Genomic DNA, 27,068 nt, shown 5'->3' on the forward strand with positions numbered 1-27,068 from the left:
CACAAGGATGAGGATTTCGGATATTGCTATCTTTGTGGGGACATTTTGTCCCCATAACGTGATGATTACCAGTCCACACACACACACACACACACACACACACACACACACACACACACACACACACACACACACACACACACACACACACACACACACACACACACACACACACACACAGATACCAGCAACATTTCAGTACAAACATTCCACATGATCAAATAATTATACATAATATGCAGGAAACTACTTACATGTGTTACTCTGGGTGCAAACTCAGTAAATGGTGTAGGTTGTGTCCAGAGGACGCAAAATGAATCAAGTGTGTAAGAAGTGCACACTTATAGTGTATAGCACAAGGACAAAGGTGGTATTCTGTCCACCGTTTATAGCCATATTAATGTTGACAGTATGAAACCAAACTCTCTGATTAGATTAGATTAGTTGCATAACTTTTGAGATAACAAAGACCATCAAGACGTTAATTTTAACTACAGAAGGAATTTTCAGTTAATGATAAATACCACAATATGCGTATACTAAATGAAGCCTGGGTGAAGATTTATGCCGTGTTACCTGTGACTTGTGTTTTTCCAACCTTCTACCCGTGAAAGTGCACTGGAACAGCAGTCAAACCTGTGACTTCCCACCCGTGAACTCATACTAGATCGATATACTCCCAGTTACGAGCTCTGATGTCACATAGCCCGCAAAACAACAATGGCAGCCCCTACGGATGCCTTGTTTATGGAAGTCTTACACAGTATTTTACAAATAACGTAATAAAAGGTAACATCTCTTGCCTTATGCGCCGTTTTTTCTTCTCCATTTCCATCAAATAATCAAGGAGTAAGCACCTTTGGCTATAGAAATGATTGTAAATGAGCCCCGTACGGTCCGCCAAGCTTTGTTTACATCTAGCTACCGCAATTCCTTGCGCTCAGGCAGTTTGGCGTGACTTTGCCTCGAACGCTACAAAGTCGCGAGTCGTGGTTTGAAGTTGTAACTCACGGGTTCAAAAACCAGCCTGGAACGCACACGGAAAAAGAGTGTGTAGGCTTTACATGATTTAATTGTGTACATCGGTCCAACATGAAGCAATTAAGTTAAACAAACATAATTTGTTCATGTAACATGATGGAATAAATACATTTTAAGTGACCCAATTAAGTAGTCTCAGTGATTTTACATTTACATTTATGCATTTGGTAGACGCTTTTATCCAAAGCGACTTGCACTGCATTCAAGGTACACATTTACATTGTCAGTTCTTGCTTTCCCTGGGAATCGAACCCATGGCCTTGGCGTTGCTAGCGCCACACTCTATTGTTTGAGCTACAGGAACGTTTTTTATATGGCTCCCTGACATGATTCAGACATTCAATTTCATATTCATCCACTTCAATTTCATATATTTTAATGTTACACAACTGAATTATAATAATTTTAGCTAGCAATAGCACACATTAGCATCTTAAATGCTAAGCATTAAAAGTTCCTTTAGCAAAGCCATTATGACATTAACCCTCTGGTGCTCTTCGGTCATTTCTGACCGGAAAATTTTCTGTTTTGAAATTTTAAAAATCACGGCTTCATCGGAATGATATGAAACTTTGTGACTTTACTAGCATTAGGTATGTAAACACACAAACAAATTGGGGTCATGATTCGAGCATGCTAATTGGGGTCATGATTCGAGCATGCTAATTGGTCGTAAAAACAAAGAGTTCATCGTGTAGCGTTCATTGTCTTCGGCCATAAATGACTGACCATAGGAAATGAATGGGAAATCGTCAAAAACACAAAAATTCTCTGAATATTTGTGTGTACAATCTACAAATCGGCCACGATGCTGAAAAAAAGAACACAGCAGTAAAGGGGTGACACTCTAAAACATCAAGAGTGTGATATTGACTCACACACACACACACACACATACACCTATGAAAAACTGAACCTATGAAACACATTTTGAATTTCTAAAAATCACAGCTTCATCAGAATGATATGAAACTGGTGACTTTTCTAACATTAGGTATGTAAACACACACAAAAATTGAGGGCATGATTCGAGCATGCTAAGTGGTCGTAAAAAAATACTCCTGCTTGTGCTCTTCAGTCAAAAATGACCACCATAGGAAATTAATGGGAAATCTGCAAAAACACAAATTCACAGAAAAAAATCGATATTTCTAACAAAAAAAAATATATATATAAAACTTTATAATAAATAGTCTTTGAGATATTTTTAAATATATATTCAAAACCATCAAAAAAATCATTAAATGTGTTCAAAAGAGAACTAGGGAATTCTCAAGCCTCTCCATAGAGACCTCTAGTGATTACACCCATGGTTGCATGATTTCTTAAATAATTCCAAAACAGGGTGCTAATCTGCCTTCAAAAAAAATCATTTTGAAGCCCTAGTCTCTATTTTTAACCTCCAATACTGCAATAATTAATAAAATTAAAAAATGTTTTTTTTTTTTTATATATATATATAATTTTCAATGGTAAAAATAGACCATAATTATTACTTTATATAAAAAATGCCATCAAATAATCCCAAAATACAAAATTAAAAAGGAAAATATTATTGAAGACAAATAAATTGCTTTGGTTTTACTGGGGTGGAGGCAGTTTAATTTTTAAATGTCCGGTCACTTATGACCAGGAAGACAACCAATGCAACCCCTAAACGAAGAGCATCACCCTAAGCAAATGCTCCACTCTTCTCCACAATGGTAACCCACTGTAATTTAAATTGTTCTAATAATTCCAACATAATTGAATAGTAAACACTATTGAACACAAGCAAGTCTCTCTCTTTCTCATCTTGCTCAAATACATAAAATAACACTTTTACATATACAATAACAGCACTTACTCTCTCTTAATTTAGCCATATGCAAAGCATGCCCCGCCCAGTTTCAGTTAATGCAACACAAATCATTCATGCAATCTCAACACAAACGGATTAAGTAAACTTCGATTTGACTTATATTTAAGTGGATTGAACACAATCAAATTAAGTTAGGACAAAATGTACAGCAATTGTGTTGCTTTAGCTCATTTTAATCAAGCAATTTGAACAAGCAGTAAAAATCTTTACTATTACTATTGGTGAAGCTATTTTAAGGCAACTTTTAAATGTCATTTTGGTGACCAAAGATAAGTTTTAATGTATAGAATTATTGACTACCGGGGGACTTTGCCAAATGTGCTGAATTATAAATGAATTGGAGAATAATCAAAGGGACTTATTGCCCTTTTATTGCCCATTAAGTTTCATTTTGGAGTGTTTCATGACCAGGAACAACTTATTTTTCTACCAAACTAATTTCAAGCATTTAAGCATTGATGATTTTCGACAATTCTGTCTACATTCACACATATACATCTGTCTATATTCACACTATATAGTCTTTACTATCAAATAAATAATAATACAAAGCAGTTTTGTGCTAATATTTGTAATTTATTTGTTGGTCCATGGACGAACACCTCCTACAATTACATCACAATATAGCAGCTTGTTGAATTGGGACAGAACATCTGCTCTGGCTTGCGGAAAGGATGGATCGGGTCACATCGTTCTTGTCATTCAAACCCAGAACAACCTCCAGACACCTGGAGCTCGGTAAGAGCCATAAAGCACCAGCTGTCTGACAAAATATGATTCCAGATGGAAATACACAACAATTCATTAATAAATACATTCCGAAAACAACATCAGAGAAATGGTTATAGACAACGAAATTAGCTTAGCTGACACTGTCATGGAAATAATCATTCAAAACGAGCAGGATTGTTACATTCGGTCGACAAGGTGAGTTCTGTTTCAAGCATATGTGGTTCGCAAAGGGTGGTTACAGCACGACCACCCTGAATATAGTCCAAAACACTGAAATTGTCTTTGAATGAACATAAATACATTATTATAGATGACTGACAGAACACCGTTCCCTCTGAACTATTAAGGCACTGAGGAGCATTCGATTATCCAAACAATATACGTCTTCTGTAGCTCTCGAAGTAAAAAAAATCAAAGAATTAGTTCAAAAATACAAATTATATTCATATAAACCTCCTCTGACAGCACGTGTTGTTTAGCAGACGACTAGAAAAATGTAAGGCTGTACAAAACTGATTTATGTTGCTCAGATTTGCAATATTTAATGCGTCAATACATTAATTACTTGAGTTAAGAAAAATATCTTGAGAAGATGGCTGTGCGCCTGTAAACAGGGGCAAAGATACTGGAAAATAAATAACTTCCAATTTATCTTGCTGGCTCGTTTTTTATGAATATTTTTATTAGGGCTGTCAAAAGATTAATCGCGATTAATCGCATCCAAAATAAAAGTTTCTGTTTACATAATATACGTGTGTGTACTCTGTGTGTTTATTTATATATAAATAATAATTAACAAGCATGTATATATTTAAGAAATATTTGCATGTATATACTGTATACACATTTATATAATCTATAATATATATAAATATAAATGTTTTATATATAAAAATAATGTTTTTTTCTTAAATATATACATGCTTGTGTGTGTATTTATATATTAATAATAATTAACAGAGTACACACACATATATTATGTAAACAAATTTTTATTTTGGATGTGATTAATCGCGATTAATCTTTTGACAGCCCTAATTTTTATTGACGTAGGATGATATTACAGGCCATCGCAGGCCAACTTGCTTATCACTGACCATGGTTTCTCTACTGTTCTCAGCCCCATACGATAAGTTTTACATCCAAAAATCAATCCTGTGAGGACGTCACAGAGGAATGAGAAGCGTTGGATGGCTAGTCTGTTAGTTAAAGGGATTAGCTACAATGTCAGGTTTGTTCCGGCACTTTGGGCACATGTTTTGAAGATAAACTTCCAAAATGGAGTGTTTGCACGTTAGTCAGTCTGAGTCTATCCGTGTGTACTTCACGTGGCCCCACTGCAGCGATCGCCACGAGAAGGGCTTCTGGTAGCGGCGGGGGACGACAGCAGGAACGTTGTTTTCCAGGTACTGGAAAAATCTGTACCACCACACATGGGTGAAAAAGTTGGTCTGGGATGTCTCTTTGAGCACCTAAAACAGATGCAGATGGTTCGAGGTTAAAATACAACACAGGGCTCTGAATGGATATTGACGTCAAAACAGACAGACGTACTTGTTGGTTAGCCATGGTATGATACCACCAGAAGAGACGTGTGGTGATGAAGTAGGCCACAACAACATCAATCGTGTAGTGGTCATGTGCAAGAAGGATGCAGAACACTCCTATTGCACACAAAGCCCAGCAGCCCCAGTGGTACCACCAGAACCTTCTAGGAGAATCTGTGAGGTGCAAGAAAATTAGGGGGTGTTATAACAGAGAATGTTTTATGTTTTATGAAGAATAACATAAGCAAAGGTGAAGTTTGTCACATTAACTATCACCATGATCCATTGACATTGACAACCACAGACAAGATGATCAAAATACACATAATTTAGATTTTTAACTGTTTAAAAGACTTTAACAGATATACAGTGAGGAAAATAAGTATTTGAACACCCTGCTATTTTGGAAGTTCTCCCACTTAGAAATCATGGAGTGGTCTGAAATTGTCATCGTAGGTGCATGTCCACTGTGAGAGACAATCTAAAAAAAAAATCCATTAACTATTTATTTGTATGATACAGCTGCAAATAAGTATTTGAACACCTGTCTATCAGCTGGAATTCTGACCCTCAAAGACCTGTTCGTCTGCCTTTAAAATGTCCACCTCCACTCCATTTATTATCCTAAATTAGATGCACCTGTTTGAGGTCGTTAGCTGCATAAAGACACCTGTCCACCCCATACAATCAGTAAGAATCCAACTACTAACATGGGCAAGACCAAAGAGCTGTCCAAAGACACTAGAGACAAAATTGTACACCTCCACAAGGCTGGAAAGGGCTACGGGGAAATTGCCAAGCAGGTTGGTGAAAAAAAGTCCACTGTTGGAGCAATCATTAGAAAATGGAAGAAGCTAAACATTACTGTCAATCTCCCTCGGACTGGGGCTCCATGCAAGATCTCACCTCGTGGGGTCTCAATGATCCTAAGAAAAGGTGAGAAATCAGCCCAGAACTACACGGGAGGAGCTGGTCAATGATCTGAAAAGAGCTGGGACCACCGTTTCCAAGGTTACTGTTGGTAATACACTAAGACGTCATGGTTTGAAATCATGCATGGCACTGAAGGTTCCCCTGCTTAAACCAGCACATGTCCAGGCCCGTCTTAAGTTTGCCAATGACCATTTGGATGATCCAGAGGAGTCATGGGAGAAAGACATGTGGTCAGATGAGACCAAAAAAATTTTTGGTCATTGACAAACATTTTTAATTCCACTAAACGTGTTTGAAGGAAGAAGAATGATGAGTAGACCATCCCTACTGTGAAACATGGGGGTAGTAGCATCATGCTTTGGGGGTGTTTTTCTGCACATGGGACAGGGCGACTGCCCTGTATTAAGGAGAGGATGACCGGGGCCATGTATTGCGAGATTTTGGGGAACAACCTCCTTCCCTCAGTTAGAGCATTGAAGATGGGTCGAGGCTGGGTCTTCCAACATGACAATGACCAGAAGCACACAGCCAGGATAACCAAGGAGTGGCTCTGTAAGAAGCATATCAAGGTTCTGGCGTGGCCTAGCCAGTCTCCAGACCTAAACCCAATAGAGAATCTTTGGAGGGAGCTCAAACTCCGTGTTTCTCAGCGGCAGGCCAGAAACCTGACTGATCTAGAGAAGATCTGTGTGGAGGAGTGGGCCAAAATCCCTCCTGCAGAGTGTGCAAACCTGGTGGAAAAACTACAGGAAACGTTTGACCTCTGTAATTGCAAACAAAGGCTACTGTACCAAATATTAACATTAATTTTCTCACATGTTCAAATACTTATTTGCAGCTGTATCATACAAATAAATAGTTAAAAAATCATACATTGTGATTTCTGGATTTTTTTTTTTAGATTATGTATCTCACAGTGGACATGCACCTACAATGACAATTTCAGACCCTCCATGATTTCTAAGTGGGAGAACTTGCAAAATAGCAGGGTGTTCAAATACTTATTTTCCTCACTGTATCTAGGGGTGCGACCCTCGTGTCACGATTCGATACATATCACGATACAGAACAATACGATATAATTTTATGATACTCCAAGACATATGGTAAAAGGTTAACAAAAATGTACTGTTGATTAAAATGCTAAATCTGGTATTACATTAGGGGTGGAAGTGAATACGCTTCGACTTGGTGCTAGAAACCCAATGCACAGGACAATGGTGATACCAGAACAAAAAAATATGATTCTTTGGTAATATCAGACATTTGGTAATATCAGGACCCATATACACCGATCAGGCATAACATTTTGTCCTCTGATAGGTTAAGTGAATAACACTGATTATCTCTTCATCAGGATTTGAGCGAGTTTGAAAAGGGCCAAATTGTGATGGCTAGACGACTGGGTCTATCTGAGTCAGGATCTATCAAAAGGGCTCCAAGGAGGGACCAGTGGAAAACTGGCGACAGGGTCGGACAAGGCTTATTGATGCACATGGGGAGCGAAGGCTGGCCCATGTGGTCCGATCAAACAGACGAGCTACTGTAGCTCAAATTGCTCAAGAAGTTAATGCTGGTTCTGATAGAAAGGTGTCAGAATACACAGTGCATCACAGTTTTTTGCATATGGGGCTGCATAGGCGCAGACCAGTCAGGGAGCCCATGCTGACCCCTGTCCACTGCCGAAAGCACCAACAGTGGCACGTGAGCATCAGAACTGGACCACGGAGCAATGGAAGAAGGTGGCCTGGTCTGATCAATCACGTTTTCTTTTACGTCACGTGGATGGCAGAGTGCGTGTGCGTTGCTTATCTGGGAAACACATGGCACCAGGATGCACTATGGGAAGAAGGCAAGCCAGCAGAGGCAGTGTGATGCTTTGGAAAATGTTCTGCTGGGAAACCTTGAGTCCTGCCATCCATGTGGATGTTACTTTGACAAGTAACACCTACTAAGTATTGTTGCAGACCCTTTCATGGAAATGGTATTCCCTGGTGGCTGTGGCCTCTTTCAGCAGATAATGTGCCCTGCCACAAAGCAAAAATGGCTCAGGAATGGTTTGAGGAGCACAACAACAAGTTTTAGGTGCTGACTTGGCCTCCAAATTCCCCAGATCTCAATCCAATCAAGCATCTGTGGGATGTGCTGAACAAACAAGTCTGATCCATGGAGGTCCCACCTAACAGCTTACAGGACTTAAAGGGTTAATTCACCCAAAAATGAAAATTATGTAATTAATTACTCAACCTCATGTCGTTCGACACCCGTAAGACCTCCGTTCATCTTCGGAACACAAATGAAGATATTTTTGTTGAAAGCTGATGGCTGAGAAAGGCCTCAGATAGGCCTCCATTGTCATTCAGTACATTTACACTTCCAAGACCCATAAAAGGCACTTAAAACATCGTTACAAAGTCCATCTCACCACAGTGGCTCTACAATCATTTTACGATGCGACGACAATAGTTTTTGTGCGCCAAAAAAAAATCAAAATAACACCTTTATCCAACTTGTTCTTGTCTTCCGTGTGTGCCTCCATGACGCATGCGCGAGAATATGACGCAGATCCGGCATTCGGACACATGACCCAGAAGCGATTTGTTTACAAGCAGAGGAAGACGTGCGTATCTAAGCTGTTGGATTCTACATTGATTGTGCTTTAAGTCTCGGCGTAGTGCTTAAAATGGGGCTAAAGTGTGCATTTCATGGATTCCTGAATGCCGGCGCTACGTCATATTCTCGCGCATGCGTCGTGGAAGCGTACACGGAAGACAAGAAGAGGTTGAATAAAGTCGCTATTTTGATTTTTTTTTTGCGCACAAAAACTATTGTCGCCGCTTCGTAAAATTATTGTAGAACCACTGTGGTGAGATGGACTTTGTAATGACGTTTTTAGTGCCTTTTATGGGGCTTGGGATTATAAATGTACTGAATGCCAATGGAAGCCTATCTGAGGCCTTTCTCAGCCATCAGCTTTCAACAAAAATATCTTCATTTGTGTTCCGAAGATGAACGGAGGTCTTACGGGTGTCGAACGACATGAGGGTGAGTAATTAATGACATAATTTTCATTTTTGGGTGAACTAACCCTTTAAAGGATCTGCTGCTAACATCTTGGTGCCAGATACCACAGCACACCTTCAGGGGTCTAGTGGAGTCCATGCCTCGAAGGGTCAGGGCTTTTTTTGCAGAAAAAGTGGGACCAACACACAATCATAACGTTATGCCTGATCGGTTATATTCTGATAAGCCTATATATTCCCCCCATTGCATTATTATACATTATATTCAACATTATATATTATAGTAGTCTAATGTAGTACTGACACTAAAACTCTGAAATCTTGAATTTGTAATGTGCCGCAGCACCACCTTGTGTACCAGGAGCGCTATCTATTGAATTTGCACGTTCACTCGGCGCATCGCCAGTGAAAATCGCTTGGGTGTTAAAACTCAAGACGCGCCGAAAAACGTCACGAAAAACGCTGGCGATAAGCGCGTGCGATATTCGTACCGGTGTGTAAAGGCCTTCAGGATGGATCCATTTTGACCCACGTATCAACCAAGGCTTTACACATGATGTTATGCAGACTTTTGTAAAATATATATTTAGCCTCTTTCCCATATTTCACACACTTTTGCGAACCACACTTTTGTGAACCATTGCAGCATGAAAAATGTATCATCTTTTTCATCTGAAAGTGAAAATGTATACAAAGAATAGGCTATATTTTGTATGAAAACATCTTAAGAGTAAAATGTAGGTTGTTTTGTTAGAAAAAGAATATGTATGTTTTATAAATTGGGACAATTTTTGAACAGTCAGGAGTTCACTTCATGAATTTTGAACAAAGAAATTAATTTTGGATTTAAAATTAAATTAGTTGATTTCAAATGGAATTTAAAGTTAATTCTCAGATTATATGTTCTGTTAAATTTCACATAATGATATATTGAAACAAAATATGGAAAAAGCTCATAAAAATGTAACTTTCAAAGAATGTTTTAGTAATAGAAAGGGTGTAAATCTAGTAATAACATGGTAACATGGAAATAACTTTGAAATCACTATGCATTCACTCATTTAAGAGAAGCTACTTATCAGATTTAATAGAGTTTTAAATGACAAATATTAATTTACACTTGCTTCATAAGCTTATGTTCCACCTGATCCAAACAGACCTTCAATTAGTGCAAAAAGTGTGTGCTTATTTTGAATGCATTATAGGGGTTTAAAGATACTCCACTTACAAATTAAACTTGTGTTTGTGAATATTTTGTTTGAAAAGTATTTGTGCTTAAAATACATGATAAATTAGTTTGATTGTATTGTTATCTAATGTAGTACCATTCATACATTTCTAAATGTGTTTGGTGCCACTGTATTAAACAGTCCACTAGGGGGCGGTGTTTTCCCAAATCGTATACTCACACTCCTTCATGAAGAGATAAGTGAGGGTGAGCATGACTGTATGGCCGCTGTACAAGTAGTCGCCACACAGGTTATGGGAGCCCGTGATGGTCAGACCCCCTCCTGCAATCAGTTTCATCACCCGCCGCATCCGAGATTCCCAGTCACCATACAGCTGCCAGAAACAAACAAACAAACATTAGCATCATGTTATTCTCCCATAATTCCTTAAAGGAACACTCCACTTTTTTAGAAAATAGGCTCATTTTACAAGTCCCCTAGAGTTAAATAGTTGAGTTTTACCGTTTTTGAATCCATTCAGCCGATCTTTGTATCTGGCGGTAGCACTTTTAGCATAGCTTAGCATACATCATTGATTCTGATCAGTCCATTAGCATCTCATTCAAAAAATGACCGAAGACACTTGCAATATTTTTCCTATTTAAAACTTGACTCTTCTACAGTTACGTCGTGTGCTAAGACAAACTGAAAATGAAAAGTTGCGATTTTCTACACCTATATGGCCTGGAACTATGTTCATATTCCTGCGTAATAGTTGCGGATCTTCGCGGCTGTACCATGGCTGCAGCGGCGCAAAGATTCGTTGGTATTCTGTGAAACATGGTGGTAGTATACACTAGAGCCCTGCGCGGGACTGTTTTCTTCATCCCGCTCCCGCCCGCACCCGCCGATTTTCTGACCATTACCGCCCGCTCCCGCAACGTATGTGTTACACTCCCGCCCGCTCCCGCAATATGTATGTCCACTCCCGCCCGCACCCGCAAAACTCTGAGAATTTATTCCCGCACAATAATAGAGATGCATTGATTTTGTGTCTTCTCCCGTCCCGCAGGAAAAAAAACACGTATTTGTATTGATATTATTAAAGAGATTCATGGGGTTGTTTGTTTCGTTTCCCTGGCCTGCATGTAAAAAAAAAAAAAAAAAAAGACAAATACATTCAAATATAATTTCGTTTTTATCAAAAACTTTGCACATAAAAATAGACTGCTTTGCAAAACAGAAAACAGAAAAACACATTGAGAAACAAAAAACAGATCCCAATTCGTCGGTCAGTTCCGACGTACGTTGAACGTGACCGACTGAAAGGAAACCTGAGAAAACATGCTTCAACAGAACGTAATGTGAACACAAAATAGCAAACGGACATTTAGAAACAATCCATTTCCACTCACTAAACTTCTATGTATCGGTCATACTCCCCTCTCATGATCAGCGGGACACCGGTAGAGAGAGTGAGCAGCTTCAAATACCTGGGTGTGAACATCTCCGAGGATCTGACCTGGACTACACACATCCAGACACAGGTGAAAAAAGCCAGGCAAAGACTGTACCACCTGCGCCAGCTGAGGAAATTCAGGGTTTCACCAGCCATCCTGAAAACTTTCTATCTAGGGGCGATAGAAAGTGTCCTGACTCAGTGCATCACAGCGTGGTACGGGAACAGCACCAGTCACGACTGCAAAGCCCTGCAAAGAGTGGTGCGCTTATCCGAGCGCATCTCAGGCTCAGCTCTCCCGTCTCTGCAGGACATCTTCACCAAACGCTGCAGAGGTAGAGCTACTAAAATCATCAGAGACATTAATCACCCTGCAAACTCTCACTTCACCCTGCTGCCATCTGGTAAGCGCTTCCGTAGCCTGATGGCAAAGACTGAAAGACTCAGGAGGAGTTTCTTCCCCCAGGCCATCAGACTCCTGAACTCAGTCACGTGACTCACTTCACCCCCGCACACGCATAAACATACGGTCTTTCAACATTAACATCCACATACTGCAATTGCACTGCACTTTACTTTACGTCCCTATTGTTACTGCGTAACAACCTGTAATAAACCTTGCACATTATACTTCTTTATATATACATATTATATATTTTATGTTAACCACTTATTTTTAAGTCTACAGTTTATCTCACTTATCATCCACATATTTTTTATATTTTTATTTTTATCTTATTTCCTATTTTTATCTTTTACTTGATTTATTTATAATTCTACTTATGTTAATACTTTTTATTCTAACTTTATTCTATTTCTATTTAATTTCTTGTAACTGTTATTTGCACTGTCCATGGAGCGGACCTGTTTACATTTCACTGCCAGTTGTATATTGTGTATATAACTGTGTATGTGACAAATAAAACTCTTGAATCTTGAATCTTGAATCTTGAATGTATTGTTTGTCAAAAACACCAAACAGTCAACTTGACCTGCAGGGAGTGCTGAGCGTTTTTGGTGAGGTATGATCAAGTAACGTTAGCTATGTATTTGCCAGCTGCGCAATATGTGGATACATATAACGTTATACCGCATGATTTTGCCTACCAAAACAATTGAGAAACTTCTCCAAATGTCAGACTTTCCTTGCTTAGCTTTTGTGCTGTAAATACCTTGTTTGAGGTTCTTTTCTACATCATCTATTGACATCTTCTCCATCATGTCGTTAGGCAACATCCCTATCCCGCCGATTCCCGCTGTGTTTTTTTTAGCCGCCCATTCCCGCCCGCAGCAAAATTCAAACCGCCCGCTCCCGCGAGATTTGCGTTGGGTCCCGCGGGACCTGGCGGGACTCAATCCCAATGCAGCTCTCTAGTATACACCTTCGACTTACTATCACAGCCCTTTACAACACACAGAACCATGGCTAATCACACAGGAAAATCCACAACACAATTTGTCGGCTGCAAGCCTGAAACTTTCTCTGCAACTACACAAACTTAGTGCCGGTCACATTGAAAGTTACCTAGCTGGGGGCTACTTTCAGGCGCTGTAATATCATTGCGCTGCTGCAGCCATGGTACGGCCGCGAAGATCCGCGACTATTACGCAGGAATGAGAAAGTAGTTCCTAGCCATATAGGTGTAGAAAATCGCAACTTTTCATTTTCAGTTGGTCTTAGCACACGATGTAACTGTAGAAGAGTCAAGTTTTAAATAGGAAAAATATTGAAAGTGTCTTTGGTAATTTTTTGAATGAGATGCTAATGGACTGATCAGAATCAATGATGTATGCTAAGCTATGCTAAAAGTGCTACCGCCAGATACAAAGATCGGCTGAAAGGATTCAAAAACGGTAAAACTCAACTATTTAACTCTAAGGGACTTGTAAAATGAGCCTATTTTCAAAAAAAAGTGGAGTGTTCCTTTAATCTGTTTCCATTCACTACTCGACCCAATTTGTTAAGCATATGTTCAGGTCAAGAGCACAAAACAACAAATAATCGCTTTGAGACGCAACATAAACACAACAACCGGCTCCTAGAAAGCGAGGCGTTTGTGTTTAGGCTTTCTTTCAGCGAATGCCTTCAACAGGAAATCAGGTTCTAACAAGAGTGAACAAGTTGGTGGGTTTGATAATAAATGTTTCCTGCATGTCCTGTGGTGTGGATTTCCTGCCTTGTGCAGCTAGTGTGTGTTCACAGCCTCCCATCAGCCACACTGAGTCACAAACACAGTTGCGAAAAGATCATCAGTGGACTGGGAGCATAGCAACAATAGAGCAGATACACTGTAAACAATCGCTTCACAATAATATTTCTAAATTTTCCGGTGGGTGCAGTCTTTGTTTTAAGAGTCATTCAGTCCAGAAAGAGGCCCACTGGTGGGGAAAATAGTTCCCCTTTAAATTATGAAAAAAATTTAACTTGTTTGTATTATTTTACACCAAAAGTTTGTGTGGCAGCACTTTAAGTAAATGTAAAAAATGTAAAATGTTAAAATTTTTAATTGATCATTTGATTATGTTAAAATTGGATTCAATACAATTCACTATGAAAAACAAATCAAGTAAAAATTCATGTTAAACAGTTAACCATTAGTACTTCTCACACATTAAAAAGGTAAACATTAAAAACATGTTTTTAAATACTGTATTTAGCAACTACTTTTTTAAACATTTGTTTCACAAAAGTTAAAGGAAATCCTGCACACCATCGATACTTGCAGAAGATATCAAAAACGTTTTATTAGCAACATTTCGGTCTCACGATCTTAATCATGCATATACACCTTTATTAGAGTTAAACATTTATAGAGTTAAACATTCACAAAATGTGAATATTATAAACAAAATTGTATTCGTTTGTCATTTTAATTTGTAATTTATTTGTTTGTGTGCGTTGTGTTTTTCTATCCCGGTGGTGACTTGCCAACCTGAATGCACACTGACTCATGGGGACTAAATTGAGGTCCCCATGAGGAAACAAGCTTATAAATCATACAGAATGAGTTTTTTTGAAAAATGTAAAAATGCAGAAAGTTGTGTGATGGGTAGGGTTAGTGTAAAAGGATAGAATATACAGTTTGTACAGTATAAAAACCATTACGTCTATGGAGAGTGTGTGTAAACCATTCAAGCGCAAGATGATGCGAATAAGAACTCAATTCGGCACTCGCGTGCGGTTTTCTGTGCTGGGCACATTCAGAGTGAGCGCACAAAAAGCAGCATCTCATATAGTGCACCAATACGGAATTTAATTCTCTTTTTCGTCTACTTGTGCTTGAATAGACATATACACACAAAATGATGTAAAAACATCCTCATAAACAGTCGGTTATGTCTTAAGTAAACAGTTGAGAAAGAAAACGCATGTGTAACAGTATATTGGATCCGTGATTAGGTCTTAAAGGAACACCCCACTTTTTTTGAAAGTAGGCTTATTTTCCAACTCCCCTAGAGTTAAACAGTTGAGTTTTACCGTTTTCGAATCCATTCAGCCGATCTCCGGGTCTGGCGGTAGCACCTTTAGCATAGCTTAGCATAGATAATTGAATCTGATTAGACCGTTAGCATCTCGCTCAAAAAAAATGACCAAAGAGTTTTGATATTTTTCCTATTTAAAACTTGACTCTTCTGTAGTTACATCGTGTACTAAGACCGACGGAAAATGAAAAGTTGTGATTTTCTAGGCCGCTATGGCTAGGAACTATGCTCTCATTCCTGCGTAATAATCAAGGAACTTTGCTGCCGTACCATGGGTGCAGCGGCAATATGATATTATGCAGCGCCTGAAAATAGTCTAACTTCCGTCAACATAACCAACGTGACAACCTGCTTGCACAGAGAGCGTGCTGGGGACTATTTTCAGGCGAGATGCTAACGGTCTAATCAGATTCAATCATCTATGCTAAGCTATGCTAAAGATGCTACTGCCAGACCCGGATATCGGCTGAATGGATTCGAAAACGGTAAAACTCAACTGTTTAACTCTAGGGGAGTTGCTAAATGAGCCTATTTTTTTAAGTGACAGAAGCCTAATAAACCTGCCGAAGTCTGTGTCATTACTGTTAATCAAAGTATAAAAGAAAACGAAAATCACTCATTGATCTTGAATGAATACATTTTTTAATCTATATTTTATTTATAAAAAGAAAACTATGCCATGTTATTTTACATGTGATTTCAAATTTCTAAACTTCGTTCAGTTACATGCATTTGTGCAAATTGCTCATTTGCATACTTTATTAGTTAGCTAGTTTATTTGTTAGCTGTTCTTTAGGGCTGCTGATATTTGTTCAGCTGCAACAGAATGTTTTGCAAAAAGACCCAGAATAAATGTGTTTGATATCTAAATGCTTGACTTGTTTTTGTGAAATTTGAAAAATTTGAATTTTTTTTTTTTTTTACCATATTAGAATCGAAACTGGGAATCGATAAGAATTGGAATCCCTAAAATTCAAACGATACTCCAACTTATGTATAAAACAAGAACCCATGGTAACTACATTTCTGAAAATGAAAAATCATTTAGTATTTGTTCCACCCCACGTTTCAGGCTGTATCCATGCATGTAAGGAACTCCTAACATTATATTGGCGGTATATATTGGCAACAATAAGCAGATCCCATAAAAGCACTGACCATTGAAATGAAGTACCAAAAGTCCTATTAACATATTTCAGTCGCTTTATCCCCCAGTGTCTTCCACAATATAAATGGGTTGCCAGAGCATATTAAAAGAAAAACAGATGAAAATAGCACACTTCACATTTTCCATGAACGGCTTCTCCGTTCAATGTGAAATATGTCCCTTTGTGACCTCTGCTCTGAGGACATTTATAGAACGGTCACAAAATTCTTTACATCAGCCATTCAAAACATAGATGCTTGCCTGACTCATCCTCTTACACAGAATGAGCTGAAAAGGTTCTGGGATAAAATTGTAAATTCGAACACATACAAATCACATATAAACATTTTGTGACATGAAGATCATACAAGTACAGTACTGATCATTACAAGAGCTAAGAAAATTACATGGTCTTTTTTACTCTTGTAACTGAACTCATCAAGAATATTCACTGGATAATTTTTTTTCCCCCATAAAATGCTTACAACCCATCAATAAGAAGCACAGCACTATTCACTGTAGCAAAGAAAACACACATATCAGGGCTCGACATTAACGCTTGTCCGCGACAAGTGGATTTTTTGAAGGGGCAAGTGAAAAATAATTTTACTTGCCCGACGGACAAGTATCCTGGTTAAAACGTCAAAAAAATAACTAGGGAATCACCAAAGTGCAATAATGATTCGGCATTCAGTTAGTGTAAGTGGAGATCGATAGTGGATAATAATATAAAAGAACTGACGTTAACAAGGTTGTCCTGTTGAGGCTTGCGCAGCCTCTCGAGGAGAAAACAAATGAGCGCCGCTCATACAAAGAAACTCAGTTAACATCTATGGTAAACATACACTGTTAAAATTGTGTAGTTTTTATATTTATAACATATGATACAGTTAAGCAACATCACACAAACAAGAGTGTTGTTTTCCTGAATACCATCACGACTGAAAATGACGCTGATTTCATACGCCAGTTCAATAAACAATAAATTAACATTAAGTCACTTACATTTTAGATGCAATATGGACTGTTTTTGTTCTATTTCAGCAGCGAAAATAGCTCCAAACAAAGATCACAACAGAAACGTAACGCATCTCTCAGCAACAGTGTGTTACTGAATGATTCAGCATTTTGAATGAATTGGTTGAATCAAAGATTCAATGACCTATTCGTAAACCATAGATATCCATAATGAAGGATAGATGTCTCGTGTGCGCTGCTGGCCAATGGAGGTCGACGTCCGGAACTGGCGGCCATCTTGTCACAATCAGCTCGCTCACTCGTAACATTGTTTTCATGGGTGCTTGCACTTTTTAAATAACCATAACTTGCTCAAATTTCTATGTTTGTAATAAACGTCAGACAGAGATGTAGTAATGACACTGCATACTTATGAAAAATGATTCATAATTTGTTCAAGCATCCATAATTATAGCCACGTTAATAACATTTGTAAGAAACCAAACCATTTGTAAATCCGTCAAGATTTCAGTGAGATAAGAGTATTTTTATTCATGCGGATCACTCGCCTTACATCAGGTACCACAGAGCCCTGCCTGTGACAAGATGGCCGCCGGTGATGACGTTAGAGGCTCCGCCGTAAGACATCTAGCCTTTATTATGGATATCCATGTTCGTAAACGACCGCCTAATTCTTGAATGAATCAGCCGTTTGAACGAATCGACTCAATGACTCACTCATTAAGACGGTCACCTGCTGCCACCTACTGGTGGTTTAGTTTCATCTTTCCAACATTTCTTATTTGTATATTCAAAAATATTTAAAATTATCTCATTGCATTATTTAATGCAGTTGTTTTCAGTGTTAATAATTTAATTTGATTGGCAACAGCCTATAGTGTCTTTTAATTTCTAGATCAAATTTAAAAATATAAAATGAAAGCTGAAGCATAGCCTCTATTTAATAAGATTATGGAAAAATGCCATTTATAAAAAGGTAAAAATATCACAAATATGCCTATTTAAATATGTCAAAGCTGGCTTAATGTCGAGCCCTGCATATACTTTATTGGTTTTATCTAATGTTCTCTAGTTTGTGTACAGTTGTTTTTTTACTTAGCGACAAAGATTTTCACTGAACAATGGCTTAAAGGTGCCCTAGACTGAAAAATTTAATTAACCATGGCATAGTTGAAAAACAAGAGTTCAGTATATGGAAATCACATACAGAGAGTCTCAAACACCATTGCTTCCTCCTTCATATGTAAATCTCGTGCGTGAAAAACACCACGGAAAAATAGATTAATACATAACACCGACTGTGACGCAACAGTCGGAATCATTAATATGTACGCCCCCAACATTTGCATATGCCAGCCCATGTTCAAGGCCAGGCGGAACTGCACAGCCGAATCATCGGAAGTTCTGCAGGTATTGTGAAGAAACAAGCGTCAAGCGAGGATAGCTAAAATGACAGATCATGGAAATAAATGTTAGGCTCCAGGCTGTGCAGGGGATTTTTCATACCCTTCCCACAGAACAAAACTGTCAACAGGCATGGTTGATGTTTATCTATAACCGGATACCGCACCAATTTAATTCAAAGTTGTTTGTTTGCTTGGCCCATTTCACCAAGGACAGTTTTCTAACCTGGGACAATATCAAGCAGGCTTCGCTCAGCGTCTGATACTGAAGAAGGGGGCAATTCCAACTATATTCCCGCAAGCAGCAAGTAGTGATTTTATCCACCATATATGGTAAGTGTTCAGGGGGCCTACTATAAGGTTTTGCGAGAAAGAAACCGTATTATTCAGTCAAAATACAGTTTTCGGTCGTTACTTTGTGTGTGCGAGTCGTCAGCCGGTGCTTATGCTTACTATAACTCGTACTGTTGTCATGGTACCCAGGATAAGCACACACACGCACCATTTTGAGAAATCAAGCTCAATAGAAACAAACGTGACTCGTCTTTTCTATAAAGGTATTTGATAAGAAATAATACAATAATACTAATAATACTAATAATAGTAACCTCCTGAAGTGTATGTTGTGTACCTGTTGTCATGACAACATTGCGTGAGGGGCTGCTGACGCGCAGTGAAACAGCCAATCAGAGCAGAACTCCACATTATTATTCATGACCCTTCCAAATCAGGCAAAAACAGACCATTTCATTCTAGGGACAATTTCTAGGGTTGTAAATGGATCTGTAAAACCAATTAAAAAAATGTTTGCCCTTAAATAAGCCACATACCCTCTATGTAGATATCAGAGAACAATTTAAAATATTGTTTCAATTCAGTCTAGGGCACCTTTAAATTTGGGTGGAATGTTCTGGGGAAACTACTCTGGCCAACATGCCTGTCTAACAAGTTAGTTTTGCTGATTATGAAGTAACTATGTTGAAAAGAAAACAAATAATATAAGAAAAGGAAAAGAAAGTGAGATTATTTTGTTTTTACCTTTGGAGAGCATTTGAAGTGCATGCCAGGCACTGGAAGAGTAGTAATGTACATGGTGATGCACCTGTAGAGGTAGAGCGTCCCGACTATGAAGCAGAAGCGTCGACCAACAATTGATCTGTGGAAGGAAGATATGGTTCATATGAGCGAACTACAGTCATTTGTTCTACAGATATTTAAATAATTTTTGATGAGAATTTGTGTGAAAAATATGCTTAATTGTCATTTGCTTAATTCATATTACAGCAATCAGAACAAAATATAAAAATAATTGTTTTGCTTAACAGCAATGAAAATAATATTTTCTTGCATTACATGACCATGCAAGTCAAAAAAATTTGCTATTTGTCATTAAAATATATAAAATATAATTTTAGTCAATCGGAAGAAAACCGTATGAGAATAATATGACAATTTTCTTTCATTTCAGTAATGATCATTTTAGTGAAAATGGTGCTTGATATGAAAATATATGAATAATATTATTCATATAACAGTAATCATATAATTTTTTGAGAAAATAACAGTTAATTACACACTTGATTCAGACTTACACTAATGTTAATTTAAGTGAAAATTGTGTTTAATTGTGATAGTCAAAGTCTGAAAATTCTCTTTACTGTTTTTATGTATTTCTATCTAATTTGGGTGAAAGAAATATCATTTAATTACATTTTTGAGAAAATGCAATATTAATTTAAGTGAAAACTGTGCTTAATCCTCATATAAAAATGGTCAAAATCTGAAAATCCTCTTCATTGTTTTTAATCCACTTTGGGGTGAAATATATCTGATGCAGGTTTTCATGACAACATTCACGAAGGAATCTCAAATGATACACATACACGTGTGTGCTATATAGAAAACTCACTTGTGTTTTAAGAGACTCCACTGTATAATCCACAAGACCACCAGAATCATTCCGTTGATCTCGCATACAGAGAAAGCCCACTCCACCCGGTCAAAAAAGTCAAAGAACTTGTCTGGGAGTGGTGGAGTTGCCTCCTTAGGAGGCACACGTTCATGGACCACAGAAATAATGACGGTGGTAAAGACGAAGCAGCATAAGGCATAGACAAGAGCCACGGCGGTCTTTCCCCATTCGGGAGGGAACTGCGGAGAAGCTGGCTCTGGTATGGGAATCTGCACCAGTTCCTTGTGAAAGCCATTTACCATGCCATTCCGCTGAGCCTTGCCAGCGCTCCCGGCATTCCCATTATGATTCACCACCATGTGCCCATTGGCATGTCCATTCTTGTGGACAACGATGTGATGCTCGATCTTAAGAGTCTCTATCTTTTCCAGGAGCAAACGACCACTATCTGATGTGACCCTGGAGAGAGATGCCCTCTTGAAGTCCTCCGTGGTAAGATTTAATAAAGCTTGTCCGTCGTAGTTTCGCAACGGTTCAGAGTATTCCTGCAAACCCTGATCGGTCAGCCAGAGCGAGACCTCCTCCTCTGACCACGACTCTGCTTTATTCATATCAGCCCTTGAGCTTGTAGAAAAGTAATGGAGAATCCGACATAGGCACACACTGCTACGAAACACGAAGTCCTTCTCCGACCATGCTCATTACAAGTGAAGGGCTCTGGGGAAGACTGGCTCACAACTTCCAGAAGGTTTAATCCAAATGTGACGCACACCTACCACCTCTTCATAAACGCCGGTCCTGTAACAGAAAGGACAAAAGGACATTCATTTTTTAAAAGCACTACATGTTAAACTTGTTCAGATATCTAATTACACAGACAAAGCAGGCTTGTGCCCCACATTTTCTAATACGCTTAAAGGGTTACTTCAGTGATTTAGCATTAGGCTTTGTATCAGTAGAAACCCGGTAGTATATTCAAATTATGGTACTTTCCCCCCTCATATCCCCTGAGACGAGAGAATTATGCATTTTATTTCTGGAAAAAATCCTCCGATGACACAAATATCGTCATTTTGCGTCATCGGAGGATTTTTTGGCGAGAGGCTAAAGACTACAGCCACTAGATGGAGCTGTTCCGCATGTTATCAACCCGCCCATAGGGGAGAGATCTCACGTACAGAATGTAAGACACAGACGGCCGCACGGACATTCATAACGGGGCGATACAGAGCAAAGTGAGTGTTTCAACTTTTCAATTAATTCCTGTGATAGTTTAGCTTCCATATGCGATCTGAAAACGTGCCAGACTGGCGCTTAACGTTACCTCAGCTCTGCTCAGCTCTTCGCTCTCGTGATGAATGAAATCTGACACTGCTGCGTCTGTGCCGTGACTTTCGTTCGGCTCACTCACACTTTATTGAAAAGACAGGTTCAGTTTTTAATTGTAGTGTTTATTCTCTAACTGAACGAAATTATTGTATTACTATGAAGATCAAAACGACGGTGTACGGAGTGGCCTCGTAGGGCAGCGAAGCAAGTGCATTCTGGGAGTTGTTGTCTTTCATCCACATGAGAAAAAAATACATTTTCTGTCTTTTCTCAGTCTAGAAGGCACCAAATTCAAAAATAATTTCACAATTATACTGCATAAATGACCCAGTTTAAATACAAAGCTTAATGCTAAATCACTGAAGTAACCCTTTAAGGGTTAATATAGTTAACTAAAACCATAAAAACATTTTCATTAACTGAAAAAAGTACTAAAGTTTACTACTTAAACTTATTTCAGCTAGCTACATTTCTCTTTTTTATTTAGTTTAACTTGATATAGCCTACTAAAATAACTAAAACTGAAATAAAAACAATAAAAACTATAGTATCTTAATGATACTGAAATAACAATGCTTTACCATGTGTTATTTCACATGTTGGACACTAGGGGGGTAAAAAAAATTTAAACGTACCGTTCTCCAACAACGATTCATCTTAAATCTGAAACCGCATTTGTTGAAAATAATGTTCGGCTTTTAATCACTGCGTCCCAATTTGCATATTATCCGTACTAAATAGTATTCGAAAATAGAATTAGTACGTCCCAAATCGTAGTATGTTGAAAAGAGTATTCCAAAGATACCCGAATGGCCAAACATTTCCGAATTAGAGAAGTGTCAGAATTCGAAGTGCAGATCGATGCACACTCTAACGGCTGATATTGCCCAAAACCGATTGTGAGTTGGACAAGGATTCGATCTACAAACTAGAAATACAAGCGTGGATAAAATGTGTTAAAAAACTACAAACATGATGGTTGTGCGAGTCCGACGGTTAAGTAGAGAGGTTTATATAAAGGGGTTTGAGTTAGGGATGCTCACATTGACCATTTAACCATTAACCGAAAATAAGAATTTTGACCGATTAATGCTATCAGTTAAACGGTTTAAAAGGTTTTTTTTATTTTGTTTGTTTGTTTACTGCATGGTTAAAGAAAAGTGTGAACCCAGGTTCTGTTGTTGTTGAGCTGTTCTGCTGTTTGCATGGTAAAATAAATCAGTGAAAAAAAAAAAAAGTGTCTTTTTAACGGGTCACAGACACTCGTCAATTGTATTTTTATTTAATGCCAATTCAATATTATAATCTTATCAGTTAACGGTAAATATTCGGATAATGAGCGGCGGTTGTCGGTTGGGAAAATACACCGAAATGAGCTTCCCTAGTTTGAGTGATCAATTATCAGTATTTAACCTGACGAAAAGATATTTATTCAATGTTATCCACATTATATTTCACCTACAGCAGCATCGTGATCTTTTGTAATGATGTGTTTGCCCATTAAATTGTAAATGCATCATTATATTTAAACTGCAAACACATGAGGGGAGTCTCTGTGGACCCACAAATGGCAGATCAATGTGCTACTACATTTCTCTCCGATACAGTAGGAAATGAAACTGAATGTGGAGGATTTTAACTGTGACGATGATTGACAGGGCAGTTTAAACGGTGACGGGATGCACGTAACTAAGCTTCAGAGTCCGTTAAAGATGACAAATTAGTATGTCCCAAAGCGTGCATACTCTTCTGCTACACACTCAAAAGTATGTACCTTTTCTTCACAAAAAAAGTAGGCGAATTGGGATGCAGCATATGTTTCTGTTGATGTATGCATTCTGGCTTCCCAATACGTTATAAGTGCACTGATCCAAAAATATGGACAAAACAGTCACTCTTTGTAAACTTTGTTCAACAGGAGTGCCGTATGCTCATGACCAGTCATTTACGGCGTCATCACCCGGGTGTTGATAGCAAGCGCAGGGTGTTTATTTGTGCTGTTGCTTGTAATTGGATTATTTGTTCTTATTTTCTTTATTTTTATTTGACAGTCACAGTAGTAATGTTTTCCTGTAGCCTACATGGCACAAACCATTCCGAAACTACCAAACCATACCGAAACTGTGACCCTCTAAAACCGCAATAAAAACCGCAATAAAATAGGAACTGAGTAAATTGAACCGTTACACCCCAACTGGACACAAATACTCATTCTATTTAAAACTAATTTTTCACATTTTAGAATAATAGTAAAGTCATTAAAAGTATAAAATAACACAAACGGAAATATGGGAAACATGTGGTGACCAAGGCATTAAACTAATCATATGCATCAAATGTAAAAGTAGTTTAACATTATATTTAAGCTTTGTCAAAAATTCTTCCAATTCATTCATGAGGTGTTGGGATGCATTTAAAAAGTCCTGAAAAAGTTCTCATCCATGCTGACACTTGATTTTCCTTCGCTATCTGCTCCACCTTATCCATTAAAATAGAAATACATATACAAATAAAATAATACATACCAAAATAAAATATATACCGGTATATAAACAGTACCTTGGTCTATATTCATCATTTAATTCATATTTAGGTACAAAACTATTTAAGAACAAACTTTTAGATATATTTAAAAATCTTTAGGATGACAAATTCAGTCAAATGTGTTTCGCAAATGCATGAAACGATTCAAGATTCACAGTTTCAAGAGTGCAACAACGCCCAGTGAGCTATCCAATATGGCAAAACAACAGTTCAAAAACACTTGTAACTGTACTCACAGGTTTCATTTTCCTCCCGAGTTTGGCATAATTTACTGTCAGAGTAGAAACTCCTTGAAAGAAACTTTTCCAAACTGCATGACACTGGACCCATGCAGTCGACACAGCAACCGTGAACTGCTACAACCTCCCGCTATATTTTATCCTCTTGTATTTACAAAAAGAAGCACATTTAGTTCTCAGAACAGACGAGCGCTAAAGCAGAAACACACTGATCAGGACCACATGCATCGTCCGACTGCAGGAATTTCAGGAGCTCTCGAGTGTGTTTCCATGGGTGTGGCAGGACTGTTTACATTACAGCAGTAGGGGGAAGGGAACTATCTATCAGGGACAACATCTGGCTTGCATTTAGTGAATGAAACTAACTGACTAAAAACTTTTCACTTGCCAACACTAAAAAACATTTGAAAAACCATGAGATCAATTTTGTGCAATACATGATACTGAAGGATTTAGGTAAAGCAAAACTCTAGCATGAGTTGCTTGACTTAACAGAAAAAAGTATAATAATCTAATGATATTTATGTATCACTATTCTGTATTTGTCTCTTTATAACACATTAAAGTCACCATGATATTTCTTTATGGAATATAGCAGTGTTTAGTATAAATGATTTATCTGTGCACATCACTATTAAAAAAACAACAAAAAAAGTACTTTATCCAACTTTGACCACATCTCAAAGACCAATCGAACTGATGCATAGACGCAAGTCCTCGTCCTACATTTTTCTCTCAATAATCACAATGTACATCACAATAATGAAAGAAAAGATCTGTCGCTAACTCCATTTAATTGAGACTTTAAAGAATAATCTTGCATATTGGCCTGAAGCCCAGTTCACTTTGCAGTTTATTTTGGACAAGAGCAGGCTAATTAGACAGGCAGACATTGTTTGACCAACATGTAAATTGACACAGTTCATTTTGTGTTTACAAGCTGCTTATGTACAAAATAAATAATGGGAGGGGTCCTTATTTCAACACGCATGCGATGGCCTTCCTTCCTGTCACAACTCGTTGCTGACTGCAGGCTATACCACACAAAAGCCGTTTTAGCCACGATAAACCTTCCCCATTTTGCAGGAATCAGTAATATATTAGAAGACTAGGTTTAAGAGAAGCGCAAAACTTTCCCTGTTAGTTTAAATGATTTTGCTATGCAGAGCAAATTAAAATAACAGAATGTAGCTCTCATGCACTAAAGTTATATCAGAGTGTAACTGTGGTTTCCTGTGACGTTCTCACCCTTGCATGCAACTGAGTATATAATTACTAATCAAACTGAGCAAGATCAATGCGTTAAATCACACAATGGCATCCCTAAGATCCCAACTTTCTTATCCCCACTTTTATTAAGCAGATATCCCGAATACAATATTCTGATTGGTCATGGTATATTGAGCATATTCATGGTTTTTTTTTCTATTAAAATGCATATGAAATGCAGCCTTCTGCAGTCACTTATGTAGCTTTCAGCCAGGAGAAGATGTCATCCGGTGTCATTCAACTTAACTTAATAAGCGCTAAACTCTTGTTGTTATCATATTATCTTGTGGTTACTATGGTTTACTACCAACTGTAATTAAAAATGGCCTTGGGCGGTTTCAGTATGAACAGTGTGTACACTACAGTGGGGCAAAAAAGTATTTAGTCAGCCACCAATTGTGCAAGTTCTCCCAATTAAAAAGATGAGAGAGGCCTGTAAGTTTCATCATAGGTACACTTCAACTATGAAAGACAGAATGAGAAAAAAAAAATCTAGAAAATCACATCGTCTGATTTTTAAAGAATTTATTTGCAAATTATTGTGGAAAATAAGTATTTGGTCACCTACAAAAATCCTCAGATGACGCAAATATCGTCATTTTGCGTCATCTGAGGATTTTTTGGCCAGAGGCTAAAGACTACAGCCACTAGATGGAGCTGTTCCGCATGTTATCAACCCGCCCATAGGGGAGAGATCTCACGCACAGCATGCAATTAAGACACAGATGGCCGCACAGACGATCATAATAACGGAGTGCGGTGCAGAGCAAAGTGAGTGTTTCAACTTTTCAATTAATTCCTGTGATAGTTAAGCTTCCATATGCGATCGTTACCTCAACGTTACCTCAGCTCTTCGTGAGGAAGGAAATCTGACACTGCTGAGGAAATCTGACACTGCTGCGTCTGTGACGTGACTTTCGTTCGGCTCACTCACACTTTATTGAAAAGACACGTTCAGTTTTTAATTGTAGTGTTTATTCTCTAACTGAACGAAATGAT

General features: G+C 38.1%; 1 protein-coding gene across 2 annotated transcripts in view; it reads right to left on the reverse strand.

The window, feature by feature from the left end:
• Window positions 1-3,460: 3,460 nt before the first annotated feature.
• The window catches only part of sgms1b (sphingomyelin synthase 1b), a 60,990-nt gene continuing 37,382 nt past the window's right edge, over window positions 3,461-27,068 (reverse strand). The window contains exons 1-7 of one of the 2 annotated variants that reach the window (XM_079801739.1): window positions 24,798-25,064; window positions 20,686-21,486; window positions 19,815-19,932; window positions 10,547-10,700; window positions 5,189-5,355; window positions 4,684-5,106; window positions 3,461-4,323 (exon numbers count right to left, since the gene is read on the reverse strand). In XM_079801739.1, coding sequence (XP_079657865.1) covers window positions 4,933-5,106; window positions 5,189-5,355; window positions 10,547-10,700; window positions 19,815-19,932; window positions 20,686-21,299 — 1,227 coding nt within the window. In that variant the 5' untranslated portion in view covers window positions 21,300-21,486; window positions 24,798-25,064 and the 3' untranslated portion in view covers window positions 3,461-4,323; window positions 4,684-4,932. Of the gene's footprint in view, window positions 4,324-4,683; window positions 5,107-5,188; window positions 5,356-10,546; window positions 10,701-19,814; window positions 19,933-20,685; window positions 21,487-24,797; window positions 25,065-27,068 lie in introns of those variants that run through there. The other variant, XM_079801740.1, reaches the window with a different exon arrangement.

The sequence above is a fragment of the Gobio gobio genome, assembly GCF_949357685.1.
Source record: "Gobio gobio genome assembly, chromosome: 20".
NCBI classification, from domain to species: domain Eukaryota; kingdom Metazoa; phylum Chordata; class Actinopteri; order Cypriniformes; family Gobionidae; genus Gobio; species Gobio gobio.